This window comes from Uloborus diversus, chromosome 3 (assembly GCF_026930045.1).
Source record: "Uloborus diversus isolate 005 chromosome 3, Udiv.v.3.1, whole genome shotgun sequence".
NCBI classification, from domain to species: domain Eukaryota; kingdom Metazoa; phylum Arthropoda; class Arachnida; order Araneae; family Uloboridae; genus Uloborus; species Uloborus diversus.
In genome coordinates this window covers 65088347-65103703 of record NC_072733.1, presented here as the reverse complement: position 1 = coordinate 65103703, position 15357 = coordinate 65088347, and the positions used below count along the sequence as shown (strand labels likewise).

The window sequence follows — 15357 nt, the reverse complement described above, 5'->3', positions numbered from 1 at the left end:
ACTTTAATTTGTCTAATCTTTTCAATGGAATTCAACCCCAATGTAATTCACTACGAAATAATATGATTTCGAGTAGTGTTCTTACTGCACCAGCAGCAGATCAGTTGGCTCATATTCCATGCATCCCCATGGTCCCCGTATATTTTCTTTTCCAATTTCAGCGATTACGATATACAATGAAAATTTCTTATTCCATTACCATCATCAAACGTACAACTATACGATTGGTTGTGCAACGTTACATACGGGAAGATTGAATTGTTCATTTAGAATTATATGTCGGTCTCTCTTGATCTGGAAATGAGGTAAATCAATTTGTTTCAAACCTCATAAAAGTGAAAGAAAAAATGTTCCATGCGATAAATTTTCAAATTAAATAGTACCTTTATAATATTTATTTAAGATAGATAGCTTTTTTAAACCCAAACTAGGTCGGGACGGGCCTCTAGTCATAATAAATTGGTTCAGAGCCTTCTGGATAGAACGAAACCAAACCTTTATTCCAATTTTAATAATAATAACGCACAAATTGTTAAGGACATGTCAGTGTTCAAACCTAACAACATAAGGTACAAATAATGTTCGCTATGGAGAAGCAAAAGTAAGAAGAATGTGTTGTCGGATTAGTGCCTATGAGGTACAAGCCATCTCGAAGGATTAAGAGATTTCACGGAGAGTTAAGAATCTGGGCCAAGAAACTTAAAACTGTCATTAAAGATGGTATCTACTTTGCTTTGCTTTACAGCAGAGTGAACGCAAAATTAGTTGGAAAAAATTTTATAATTGTATTACGAGAGCTTTATTCATTTTGATTGTATCAAATTTAATGTTTGTTAAAATTAATGAACATCAATGGATAAATTTAAACTAAAAAGCCATATAAAATCACAGTTAACAAATCAGCAATCAGTAATTCGTGTGCAATCAAAAACGGAGGGAGAGGGCTAGAAGAATATGCGTTTTTCAGAAAAATAAATTCGTAGTACCTATTTTCCACACTTTAATCTAAATTACGTAGTTTTTTTTTTCTAACGTTTCAGCGTATACCCTCTATCATTTTTACTTATACTAGCTGATCAGTGCGAAGAATTCGCCCTCGGCAGTAATACTTCAAAAATCCGTTTTTTAAGGGTAATTTTTTGAAAAGCAGCCAAAATGTGAATTGCTTATTTTTTGCCCGTGGTGAAAAAGATTCGATTCGCGATTTTTCATATTCGTTAGTATTCCAAATATTAAATAAATTATATAAAAATAATGATGATAAAAAGTAAATTGCAAAAAGCTATTAAATAGGAAAAGATAAAGTATGAATCCAGAGCTCATCAGCCGTGGAGGATTCATTAAATATGGTCAAAAGATCAAAATTTTTTAACTATGAACTAAAGAAAATGTTTAAGCTCTAGTACATGCAATATAGAGTAACATTGGGCAAATGCACCACATACTAAACTATAAACAATAAACGAGAGCTCAAACCTAAAACAAAAAGCAGGGGGTTTCGCATCGACTAATTAGGAAAACAAGTTCCGATAATTAACCATCCACGGGACAGTACCTGCCAATAACAAAATTATCTTAAATTGAGATCCATATAAACAGAAACCATTCCGATGTTCAACATGATAGAATTATTTCCAGTTGTCAACGTGAAATTAAAAAATAAATCCATATCCATAAGATCATTCCAGAAACATGACAGTCGTCCGTTTCCCACGAGTAAAAATTCATCCACCCCGGTGATCCACAAAAAATGGTTTGTCACGGTTGTATCATACATTTACACAGTTAAATGGTTTCAAAAGAAGCGAAATGCTCATCGAAGGCTATACTTAAGCAAATGTTTTCAACCAGATTTTTAGGTAAGTTATTATTCAAAAGTATATTTTTGAGTACTAAAATTTCTTGATTAAATACAAATGCAAATACAAATACAAAAGTGACAACCAGCAACAGGCTCTGGGCCCAGCTAGACTGGTCCTAGTCAATTTACAATCCCCAGTGAAGATCAATGGCCCTCTTAAAACTGTCTACTCCTTTGCTCATTACCACCTCTTCCGGTAAGCTGTTCCAAGGTTCCACTACCCTGCTAAAATAATAATTTTTCCTAATATCCATGTTAGCCTGAGATTTAAATAGCTTAAAACAATGACCCCTTGTCCTGTTTTCAGTGCTAAACTTTAGCCCCGTAACATCTTTCGTTTTAATAAATTTAAACAGCTGAATCATATCCCCTCGGTCTCTTCTTTGCTCAAGACTGTACATTTTTAGCCTTCTAAGCCTGGAATCATAATCTAAGTGGGAAAGTCCACTTATTAGCCTTGTAGCCGGCCTTTGAACCCTTTCCAATACATTAATGTCTTTCTTAAGATAAGGAGACCAAAACTGAACAGCATACTCCAAATGGGGTCTTACCAAACTTCTATATAAGGGCAGAAGAACTTCTTTAGATTTATTTGAAATAGATCTATTGATAAACCCAAGCATCTTATTGGCTTTGTTGCTAGCAATGCTGCACTGTTGGCTAAACTTTAAATCCTGACTTATTAGGACCCCCAGATCAGTAACTTTGTCTGCCTGACTAATGACTGAACCTTGCAAATAATAACTTGTACACTTATTTCCATGCCCTAAATGTAGCACTTGACATTTCTCAACATTAACAGCCATACCCCATTTATCAGCCCACTCCGTAATATGATCTAGATCCTCTTGCAGCTGATTTGCTTGTTCTTCATTTTCTACAGTCCCCATAACTTTGACATCATCAGCAAAACAATTCATGTTCCCAGAAATATTTTTGTGAATATCGTTCATAAAGACAATGAACAAAACAGGCCCTAACACTGATCCTTGAGGAACCCCGCTTAAGACCTCACTCCAATTAGAATAATTTCCCCTTACAACTACTCTTTGTTTCCTTCCGGTCAGCCAATTTTTTACCCAAATGAAAGTTTTCCCTCCTATGCGGAAATGTTTGCAAATTCTTTTTATTTTGATAGCTTGCGAAACATGATGCCAATAAAAACCCTTTTACTTAAACAGGAGGAAAAATCTTGTAAGCTGTTAACTGTGAAATTAAATTCGCGCCTTTTATCATAGATTGTAGAGTAACAATTTGAATCAATTTGTATGTTGATATCCAGGAAATTGAAGTTATTTTGATTAAAACTAGTCTTTTTGAGCGTTAATGAACTATGATAAATAGTTTTGCTAAGTTCAGAAAAATTCGGAAAATTTATACACAATAGGTCATCGACGTACCTGCAACAAAGAGGTGCAGAAAAAGGATTGTCAATTAAATATTTTCTTTCATAATATAAAAGAAAAAGGTTGGCTAATGTAGAGCTAAAATAGCTCCCATTGCAACCCATTTATTTGCAGAAAACATGAATTACCATTTTTGAAAAAATTATTGAAAATACAAAATTTAAAAAGACCAAGAAAAAACAATTCATTAAAATCAAGGGAGTCCGTGACCGAATTAAAAAGTTTTGACACAGAGGAAGAAGTTCAATGAGTGGGATATTGGTGAAGAGGTTTTCAAAATCAAATGTTTCCAAGTTATTTATATCAAGCATATTCAGTAAATTGATCACTTCTACACTATTATTAACAATCCAAAACCAATTCTATTGTTGAAGTTTAAGCTGTTCGAGATTTTTTTTTTGAGAAACTGTTCAAGTTTTACACTCAGATTTTTTTCCAATGGTGTTGGTGGCAGAACATATAAAACGAAACCCAACAGGTGTTTTATGAAATTTTGGAATTGCATATAAGTAAGGTAAGTTAACAGAATCAGGACGTGGCAATTTAAAAAGTTTGTAAGCAGCAGCAAATGTTTTGATGATGGAAGATTCATTAAGTTTGGAGGAATTATGTGTGGTGGTTTTTTCTAGTTCATTTTTCAAAATATTAGCATATAATTTTTTGCAGCAGATAGAATAATTAGAACTGGTTTTATCAACAACTGTAAAGACAAAGGATTATTTAAAATCATTAATGGCATTATTTTCATCAGCAGAGAGATGGAAGTATGGAGATTCTATGTTGACAATATCACGTAAACGTGATTTCTGAAAACACTCAAAAAGTGGTGTCTGTATTCAAGAAATGCATTGTGGAGCATTAAAACTATAGGAGATTTTTCTTAAAAAATACTCAAGTTCAAATGCAAGCTTATTATAAGCTTTCAAAAAAATAATACGAAAATTAGGCCGATATTTAGTACCCAAACTAAAAAGTTTAATGAGTTTTTTGTTTTGTAAAAAATTTACATCACCGGTCAGAATATGACCAAGATCAGAGTTGTAGAAGATGGAATTAGAGAAATTAGCACAATTGCAATCAAAGTCCAAATATTTATCTTTTTCTTTTATATTATGAAAGAAAATATTTAATTGACAATCCTTCTTCTGCACCTCTTTGTTGCAGGTACGTCGATGACCTATTGTGTATAAATTTTCCAAATTTTTCTGAACTTAGTAAAACTATTTATCATAGTTCATTAACTCTCAAAAAGACTAGTTTTAATCAAAATTACTTCAATTTCCTGGATATCAACATACAAATAGATTCAAATTGTTACAGTACAATTCATGATAAAAGGCGCGAATTTAATTTCACAGTTAACAGCTTACAAGATTTTTCCTCCTGCTTAAGTAAAAGGTTTTTTATTGGCATCATTGTTTCGCAAGCTATCAGAATAAAAAGAATTTGCAATACCATTTCCGCATTTATTCAAGAAATTTCAGCACTCAAAAATATACTTTTTAATAATAACTTCCCTAAAAATCTGGTTGAAAACATTTGCTTAAGTATAGCCTTCGATGAGCACTTCGCTTCTTTTGAAACCATTTAACTGTGTAAATGTATGATACAACCGTGACAAACCATTTTTTGTGGATCACCGGGGTGGATGAATTTTTACTCGTGGGAAACGGACGACTGTCATGTTTCTGGAATGATCTTATGGGTATGGATTTATTTTTTAATTTCACGTTGACAACTGGAAAGAATTCCATCATGTTGAACATCGGAATGGTTTCTGTTTATATGGATCTCAAGGTAAGATAATTTTTTTATTGGCAGGTACTGTCCCGTGGATGGCTAATTATCGGAACTTGTTTTCCTAATTAGTCGATGCGAAACCCCCTGCTTTTTGTTTTAGGTTTGAGCTCTTGTTTAATGTTTATAGTTTAGCATGTGGTGCATTTGCCCAATGTCACTCTATATTGCATGTACTAGAGCTTAAACATTCTCTTTTAGTTCATAGTTAAAAAATTTTGGTCTTTTGACCATATTTAATGAATCCTCCACGGCTGATGAGCTCTGGATTCATACTTTATCTTTTAATATTTAATAGCTTTTTGCAATTTTCCTTTTATCATCATTATTTTTATATAATTTGTTTAATATTTGGAATTTGGCTTCCTTATTTTATATTTACTTGGCTTTTTAGTTTTGCTGCGTTGCGCATCTATGGGCTTTTGGTGTGGTCTTTTCAATATTTTTCACTTTTAATATATATACAGGGTGATTATAATTAAAGTTCCATTTTCAAAACGCTGTAAAAATAAAACCACTGGTCAGAATGACGTCAGATTTTAACAGCATATTATCGAAGAAGGGGGAAAACGTATGGCAAATGAAAAATAAATAGTTGAAACTTTTAGCAATAGATGGCGCTGTAAGCTTCATAATTTAATGCGCATGACAGCTGTCTTGATTTACATATTCTGACACTTGCAGTGGCATCTATTCTAAAAATACTAACTAGTATTTATTTTTCTTCTGCCATATGCTTTCCTCCTTTGTCGATAATATTCCATTCAAATTTGACATCATTCTGACCCGTGGTTTTAGTTTTACAGCGTTTTGAAAGTATAATTTTAATTATAGTATTCACCCGGGGGTGATATGTAAATCAAGAATATGTAAAACAAGTCAGCTATCATGCGCACGACTCATTGAAGTTGTTATAAAATCGCTGGGTCATTTCGCATCTGAGAAGTTTACCATGACTGTCTCAATGAAAGATCGTGCTTTGCTGGGGAAGCTCTACTACAAGAATGATGATTGTGTAAATTTAGCTCTGCAGAAGTTTCGGTCACTGAATTATTTCAAAAAAGGCGTTGTTCTGATGACTGTCAAAGGTCTGGAGAAAATGATACCAAAATTCGAAAAGACGGGTTCTTTTGCTATGCAACCTGGTAGAGGGAGGAAACGAATTGATTCGACGGCAGTGGATGAAGTAGCCACACCCAGGCAATGCAGGAGGAGTCGAATGGTGGTGTACAAACGTGTAGTGCACGTAGAATTGCCCGAACATTGGACAGACTTGTGACCACGGTACGAAAAATTTTACGTAGCATTCTTCTGTGCCATCCATTCAAAATTACCCAGCTGCACGAGTTGCTTCTTGTTGACCTGCCAGTAAGAGAGACTTCTGTTTTAGAATTTCTTGCTCGCATGGATGTTTACAATGAATGGCCGTGGAAGATTTTGTGGACTGACGAAGCTCACTTCCACCTGACAGGATATGTGAATGCCCAGAATTGTCGAATATGGGCAACAGAAAATCCATACGCAAATAATCCAGAACCGCTTCATCCTGCAAAGGTCACAGTGTGGTGCGGGTTTATGGCATCATTATCATAGGGCCATATTTTTTCGAAGAGATTGGTGCCTCCGGTCCTGTTACTTGTACCGTAACTATTAAGCGCTATGAATGCCTTTTACGCAACCACGTCATTCTAGCTCTACAGCAGCGCGGATGCGTGGATGAAGTCATTTTTATGCAAGATGGCGGACCTCCGCACATCGCGAATCCAGCGAAGCAGCTGCTGAAGCGCCATTTCGGAAATGATAGAATTATCTGCCGCCATTTCCATACAGCCTGGCCGTCCAGATCACCTGATCTTAACCCGTGTGACTTCTGGCTATGGGTCTATCTGAAAGCTGTTGTGTTCAGTGTTACAATTGCAAACTTAGCTGAGCTAAAGGCACGCATTGCGCAACACATTTTAAACGTTAGCCCGGAAACACTTAGATCGGTTGTGGAACATGCTGTTTCTCGATTTCCACCTGTTTCCAAACGGGGGATAGCATATTGAACATCTTTTGTGCCAGTCTCACGACAGTAAAAGACCAATTTGATGAAAGAATAAACGACCGCTATTAAATTATGATGCTTACAGCGCCATCTATTGCTAAAAATTTTAATTATTTAATTTTCATTTGCCATATGTTTTCCCCCTTCCTCGATAATAAGCTGTTGAAATCTGACGTCATTCTGACCAGTGGTTTTATTTTTACAGCGTTTTGAAAATGGAACTTTAATTATAATCACCCTGTATGTATGTATGTATGTATATATATATATATATATGTATATATATATATATATATATATATGAATAAACAATCTAAATAAAATTGAAGATGCAAAAAGCAAGAACATCAAAATGAAAAAAAGGTGAACCAGGGACCGACACTTTCTCAAGGCGAGGAAGGGTCCATAAGTTCACAAGGCCCTATCTGTTTAGCAAGAGGGAAGGTCCCAATACCTTGCTACCCTCCCAAAGAGCCTTGGAGGAAAATTGAACAAGAAAACATACCTGAAAAATAATGAACGAAAGCGTTTTCAGGTGAACCATCAAAAGGAAGAAACAATCAGAAAGTAGACCCTGAAAAAGAAATGATATGCACGTGCCAGGCAAACATGTAGTTAAGACACGGCAGCAGCAGAACCTGGAATTGTAAAACATGGAGTTTAAAATACCTGGAGTTGAAAAAACCTTGGAGAGGAAATAAAAATAAAAACTGGATAGGAAATTACATCAGAATTTTTTAGGATAGATCCCAACAGACCTTTATAGCTTAGGTGGCCTTACTGCAATAATACAATTGCGCTATACTTCACTCTGCTGGGTAATTCCTTACTTTTCTAATGTAACTTAAATAAAAAGATCGGGGAACTCTATTATAGTCTAAAGTACTTTTCAATAAATTAGGATTTTTAGAGACAAAATCATTTCTGTTGCAGATCGTTTTAATTCTATTGATTTCTTTAATTAAGGTGTTACGAAAAACTATAATAGATATATTTGAATTCCATGAAATCAAATGATCAACATGGAATTGAAAGGAAAGTCGTTTGTCAAAAAGATCAGTATGAACGGAATTGTCTGAAAGAGAAATATTAAGACCAAGGAAATCAGATTGTTTGATATTATCATTGGTTTGAATCAGTACTAATTCAGGAGGATAGATACTTTTGGAATCATTTAAAAATTTGTTATAATTAAAAATGATGAGGTCATCAACGTATCTGAAAGCCCTAGGAATGGAAAAGGTGAAATTTTTTTCAAAGTGGTGTAAGTAAAGGTTTTCTAAAAAAGAAGAGAACTTGAATCCCTGCGGAATACCGTTGACTTGTAGGAAACAATATTCACCATTGTAAATGTAGTTGTTAAACAAACAGAAGTTGATTAAATCTGACCAGCCATTTTCACTAATATCCAGTGTGTTACAAAAGTTGGAAAAGTATGACATGATTACTTCTTTAAGACTAGAAATAGAAATACTTGTAAAGAGGTCTTTGAAATCAAAAGAAAAGATAGAGTCGATAGTATTATTTTTCAGAAATTCTGAAACGGGCTTATTATTTTTAATAAGTGTGGCCACCATCCAGAATTTTATTATAAATTGAATTTAATAGGTTAACGAAAAATTTTCCTGGGGAATTCATAAAAGAGTTTGAACCACAGGTAATATAACGGAATTTAACAGGATTTTTTATGAAATTTGGGGTAGATGGTAATATAGGGAAAGATAATCAATTAGTGAAAATGGCTGGTCAGATTTAATCATTTTCTGTATTAATGAATATATATATATATATATATATATATATATATATATATATATATATATATATATATATATATATATATATAGGGGTCGTTGAGGTAAATCCAGAATTTGTTTATTAACTGCCCTCTAGCGGTTGTTGAGTGCATATTTGCGAATAGGTTATCTAATGTGTAGTTCATATCGTCACGAGGCGCGAGCATATAGACACGTTACAACAAGCAACAACATGAGCCGGGAACAAGACAGAAGAGCAGCGATCCTTGAGTCCCTTCGTGCCGGTAAATCACCAAAGGAGATTATTGAGTGGTTATCTTCAGGTGTTATCTTCAGGTCAGTTGAGTGGATGCTTCAGAAGTGCCCACCGTCATGGCACACCAAATTTCCAGCAGCGGTCATGGTCCTTGGGGTTATCAGCAGCGAAGGGGATGTTATGCCACCTCATTTCTTTGAAGAAGGTCTCAGAATCAATGCCGATGGATACATTCACGTATTGGAAACGGTAGTCAAGCCCTGGATGGACATGGTGGCAGCCGGAAGAGATTATGTCTTCCAGCAGGACTCAGTGCCAGCCCACAAGTCGAGAAAAACCCAAGCGTGGCTTCACAGTAATGTGCCCTACCACTGGACACCCGTCTTGTGGCCACCCTCCAGCCCGGACTGCAATCCTCTCGATTACTACTTTTGGGGCGTAGTTGAGGAAAAGGTTAACGCAAAATTTCGTAACACCAAGGACGCGCTGAGAGCCACCATTACTGAGGTGGTGCCCAACGTGGACAGGAAGAAGGTGAAACATGCATGCGGTCGGTTCCGGTCACGTCTTGAGCGAGTGGTGGCAGCTAACGGCGGCTATATAGAATAATTTCTTTTTATAACATATTTTCTATAATATTGCAAAGTTGTGTACAAAAAAATCCTTTTTGTTTGCGTTATAAGAGTTTTAATACTTGTGTCCCAATTTCCGGATTTACCTCAACGGCCCTGTATATATTGTGAGCTTATATGTGCGTATGTTCCTTATACAAATCCAGTTTACGTCGGATCTTTACCAATTTTATCACATAGGTTCTTTAATGCTCAGAAATTATCATTGGAGTTTTTTCTTATGCAAATGAACAGTTTATTTCTCTTGGATATTTGCAGAACTTGATACTGTGGTCTTTGACGCTCAGGAATTCACGTATTTTTTTGGCCCCAATTGCGGGGAGGGGAGGAAAGTGGAAGTCCGCCAGAAAATCTGTGAAACAGAGTTTTTACGCGTATTAATAATAACTGAATTTTTGGAATTAAAAAAAAAATCCAAAGAGGTCTAAATTTAAGTTTTGAGTCAATAATAGCTCTTTTCTACACGTTGAAGGGAAAACTTTACACTGATTTTTTTTCCTTTTATTTAAACCTGATTGGTTGAACAAGCGTCACTTGACGCAACGTTTGATTTCGAGATAGACCGTGCGACGCCGGGCAATGCAGCTACGGCTTAAAAAACACACGATTTTCTAAAGTAGCGCCGCTATGTGAATTGTTTATTCATTTTTCTTCTAACTCGGTGAAAAATATCTTTAAAAAACACCTTTAAGCAATAATACACTATATGTATTGGGACACTTCCAAAAATTCCTATTTTTACGGATTTCTCGAGAAATAAAGACCAATTGCTCTGTAATTCTTTTTTCACATAAAAAGTATACCTTAGATGTCATTCTCCATCATCAATTAAGTCTGCTATTCGTTTAGGGGAACAGCAACAAATTGAGGAAACAAAAAAAGTTTTTGAACATTTTTTGTTCTAATAGCTGAGAATAGGCTATAAATCTCAGAAATAAGTAAAAAATCCATGAAAAATTTATTTTTTTAATTTCGTGAAAGTATATCCTATACCCACGGAGATATAAGCATTTCTTTTAAAAATGCAAATTATTTTTTGAAGGTTTTCGACTCATATCACGCAGAGTGTTGCGTCAAACGTTATTTTAAACTTTCAGACTATTTGACAGTATATTAGAGAAACATAATAATAACGTTTGAAGTTAAAATATTGAAAATTTAATGAATTATGAACGTTTAAAGCAATTAATTTTTCACTGCGCATGCGCGAAAGATAGCAATTTATAACGTTTATAATCAGAAGCCCAGATATATCCTGCATCGCCTAAAAAAACTCCACCTCAATATCTTTAAAATGTAAAGAAATATCAGCGATCTAATGAGCCGAATTTCTGTAAATCTTGGATAGGCGACGAATGGTAAGGGGCCGTTCGCAAACTGGCAACACATTCCTGCTATCGTTGCAGAGTGATTCAAGATAAGAACGGATTATTTGCGAACGATCCCTCACGATTTGTCGTCTAGCCAATAATTATTAAAATTCGGCTCATTAGATCGCTGATAACTTTTTAGATTTTAAAGATATAAAGGTGGAATTTTTTTATGAGATGTACTATATATCTGGGCTTCTGATTATGAAGGTTATAAATTGCTATCTTTCGCGCATGCGCAGTGAAAAATCAATTGCTTTAAACGTTTATTTTTCATTAAATTTTCAATATTTTAACTTCAAATTTTGTTATGTTTCTATAACATGCTGTCAAATATTCTGAAAGTTTAGTAAAGTTTGACGGAAAACTCTGCGTGATATGAGCCAAAAACCTTCAAAACAAATTTTCAGTTTGGAAAGAAATGCTTATATCTCCGTGGGTATAAGAGATACTTTCACGAAAATATAAAAATGAATTCTAGATAGGTTTTTAACTTATTTTTGAAATTTTGGCTTATTCCCAGCTTTTTACAATGAAAAATGATCAAAAACCTTTTCTTGTTTCTTCAATTTGCTGTTCGTCCCCTAAACTAATAGTAGACTTACTTTTGTTGGAAAATGGTGGCTAGAGTATACCTTTTATATGAAAAAAAAAATTACAGAGCAATTGGTCTTTTCTTTCTCGAGAAATCCGCAAAATAGGAATTTTCGAAAGTGTCCCAATATTTTTGGTCATATAGTGTATATCTGTTGCTTTTAAGGACTCAAGCACTATACGCTGAGTTCGACTAGCTATTGAAAGAAAAAGAGAACTTTCAATGAAAGCCCAATTAAATCACACATTTGTAGAGACTCTGAAACTAAATTCATTCAACTAACCTAGCCAATTTGCATTTTCCCCCAAGAATTAGCTTAATTACATTATTCCTTCCCTGTACCAGAATTTTTAGAAGCTAATGTTCATGATTTAATGCAGTAAATGTTCACTTTAGATGTAAATTTATTAAAAGCTTCAAACTAAGCATTTTTACTTAACTGATGTTTAACAAATTTCAACGGTAAACCATTTGTAACGGGAGGGGGGAAGTGGTTTTGCGTCTTAACTTTTATGTTGTGGTAGAAATTCAATTTCCTTACTTTGTCGAATGGGTATGTTTACTCCATCATTAATTACATTTCATAACCTTGTAAACTAATGGCGATAAAAATACTTCATTAGTTTTCTTAAGTAATTATTTGCCATTAGTTATTAATAAAATATGCTCATCTGCAATAGCTCTACAGTGCATCAACAAAACCTAATATTCGCATGGATAATCCTTTAGAAATGTCGTCAATCCTTCACTGATAAAACAGCAGTTTTTAAGCAAACTTGAAGTAGAGAATGTACTTCTTCAACTGTGTCTTTCCCATGTTGTTAGTCCACGAGAGTAGATATTTTTAAAATAATAGTCCACATATTTTTCCCTAATAGCACAGTGACTAAAATAGGATCTTTGTGTGAAAATCCAGTGATGGTTTTACAATGATCCTTATTTCGTGATTGTCACGAAACGTCACTGTAAAGTCGCCAACAGTTCTCAGGAATGTCACTTCATGTGGACGTCATGAAATAACGTAGCAATGATGTCACAAGGGAACCGGACACAAATTGAAGCAGCGAAGTCACAGGAAACCTGACACAAATGTGTGTCTCCCTTTTCATGCTTCACTCCAGGGTTCCCCTACCTACCACTATTTGTAGTTTAACCAGTTGGATGGGAGCCTGAAGACAGCTCTGATTTTTTGATCCATAAACCGAGCAATCCCCAGATGTATCGTTCCACTTAAAGGTCTTAGTGATACGAGCATATTTAACGTCCCCCAGTCACCATTGATGAAGACGGTTGATCTTCGATCGGCTAGGATCGAACCCGAGACAAATGTTTCACAGTATTAGTCCCATGAGACGTCACAAGTAATGTTACTTTATGACTTTGACCAATATGACTCGCTGAGTAACTTTGCCGAGGTGCTATCAGGGTTTTTTTTTTTTCGAAACTCTTAAAATTGCAAGCAAAAAGTAGAGTTTCGCGGTTAAGTTTCATAACCAGGTATTACTTAACTCCTTTTCATATGTTTAAAGAGTAATCTTATTCTTTTTTGCATCCATCAAAATATTATATCAATACTTACTATTTCGGTGGTTCATGAGGTAAGTGAAGGTCGAAGTCTGTAAAACTGATTTGCACTCGTTCTCTTCCTTTTCCAATAAATTTATAAACGCAGTAGACATTCGAAGGATAAGGTTCGGGATAGTTGGGACTCGTGAATGTGCCATTTTTCGATCCCGTGCTGTTGATTTCTTGCCCACATGAAGAAGGGGCTGTAAGAAAATAAGATTTCATCAGTATTTTTTTATATCAATCAGAAGTTTTTAAAAACTAGCAAATATTTCTTTAAAATAACAAGAAATTAATTTCAAAATCAGTTATGAATACATTTAATGTACATATTTTTTACTGCTTTTTTTTTCATTCTTATTTGTTTCAATAATACTGCTTAGAAATTCATTGTTTTAATTTTTATTCGCTTTAGTAAAAATGAACAAATGTTTCTAATATGAGAGTTTTACACTTAATTTAAAAATATTTTAAACCTTTTTCTTATTTTTACGTTGAAAAGTAAATATATATTTTCTATTTTCGGAGAAGAGATCAATTATATTTTTTACAAAAGTATATTGCATTTAATTGTGAACATCACATAATTTTAGAAAATTTAACAACAAATAAAGGAACTAAATTCCAGCTGACGATTTGCATAGCTAAAATGTTTGGAAAATTGAGAGCTTTCTAGATATTTTCATCATAAGAAATCAATGACAAAACTCTAGTATTTATCTTAGAGTTTTGCATGGGGCTGACAGTTTTCAAAGACATTCAATGACAGTTTCCACCTCCTCAGACTAGAAACTCTCTGACATTTCTTCATTTATAAAAATAATGAAATTGGTTGGAAAGTTTAAGAATCACAAAATTTCAAGAATTCCGGCGGGGTTTATTGTCACTCCAGCAGGCATCACTAATGTCAAAATGCACTTTAGCATGACTGTTTCATTTCTTCACATCACTCTAAGTTTCTTCAAGCAAGTGTATCTTTAAAATTATCATACATTTCAAAATTTTCGTATTAAACCCGGAGAACTCAAAGTTGACAACATGCATGTAAGCCAGTAGCTTAATGATAGTTGAACTTTAACATTTTTATTAAAAACCAAAAGCTTATAAAATATCAGGCTGCATGTGACAGGTTCCAAAAAAGTGATATATAAATATGGGACATCCAATTCACTATAATGGCTTTGCTAGAGCTACGATGGGAAGCCTTTGGGAGACATGGAACATGTCGTACTCAGACAGGTATGGTCTATAAATTCAGACTCAGGCAAGAATTTCACTTCATCGTTGCGGCATCTAGAAAGCTCAGCTTAAGATTGACATACGGCAAAAACTACGGATAGGTATTCGTGGTAATTTGCATTTAGGAATAGAACCACATCTCCCAACTCTACGAGTTTGCTCAACCAACTCTAATGCTTAAGAATTCCATTTTCAGGAGCCGCTCGTGCACCTAGACATCTAGCACCCAGGAATCTTCATAGGAAGATTCTGGCTGTTTTTGAAACCAACAAACTGGATACTGGAGACCGGGTATAAATAATACACATTTTATAGTGTGATTTAAAAAAAAAGATATTCTTTTTTTTTTTTTTTTTTTTTGTTTCTATTGTTACACATTCAAATGAAATTTCACTTAATTGTTTTAGAAAATTTTTATCAATTAATGACATCAACACCTTTGTGAATTTCTTTTTTCATATTAAAATGTTTTTTTAAAAAAAATGTTAAATCTGTATCATCTAATTCTGTTATGCTTTTTGAAATTTATCGTAATGAATTTTGGAGTAGTTAATATAGGACACTCTTCTTTTGCAGCCATGAAATACCTAACAACTTTTGGCACATTCAATATCAGCGCTCAATTAAGAGACGGATTGCTGCAGCTAATAAAGACTTTTATTTTTTAAAGCATTTATTGAATTCAAATTTTTTAACCCGGAAAACAAAGTTATTACTCGACAAGACTCTCATACATCCTATTTTAACTTTATGCCTCAGAGACTTGGACTCTGACTATGGGGGAAAAGTACGTTTGGGTACCTTTTTGATTGAGTATACTAATAAGCATCT

The 15357-nt window shown here is 34.3% G+C and overlaps 1 protein-coding gene across 1 annotated transcript in view; it reads right to left on the bottom strand.

Annotated features, from left to right (window-relative positions):
• The window catches only part of LOC129218142 (suppressor of lurcher protein 1-like), a 206258-nt gene that overhangs the window by 42703 nt on the left and 148198 nt on the right, over window positions 1-15357 (bottom strand). Inside the window, exon 3 of the mRNA XM_054852355.1 lies at window positions 13301-13490. Coding sequence (XP_054708330.1) covers window positions 13301-13490 — 190 coding nt within the window. The remainder of the gene's footprint in view (window positions 1-13300; window positions 13491-15357) is intronic.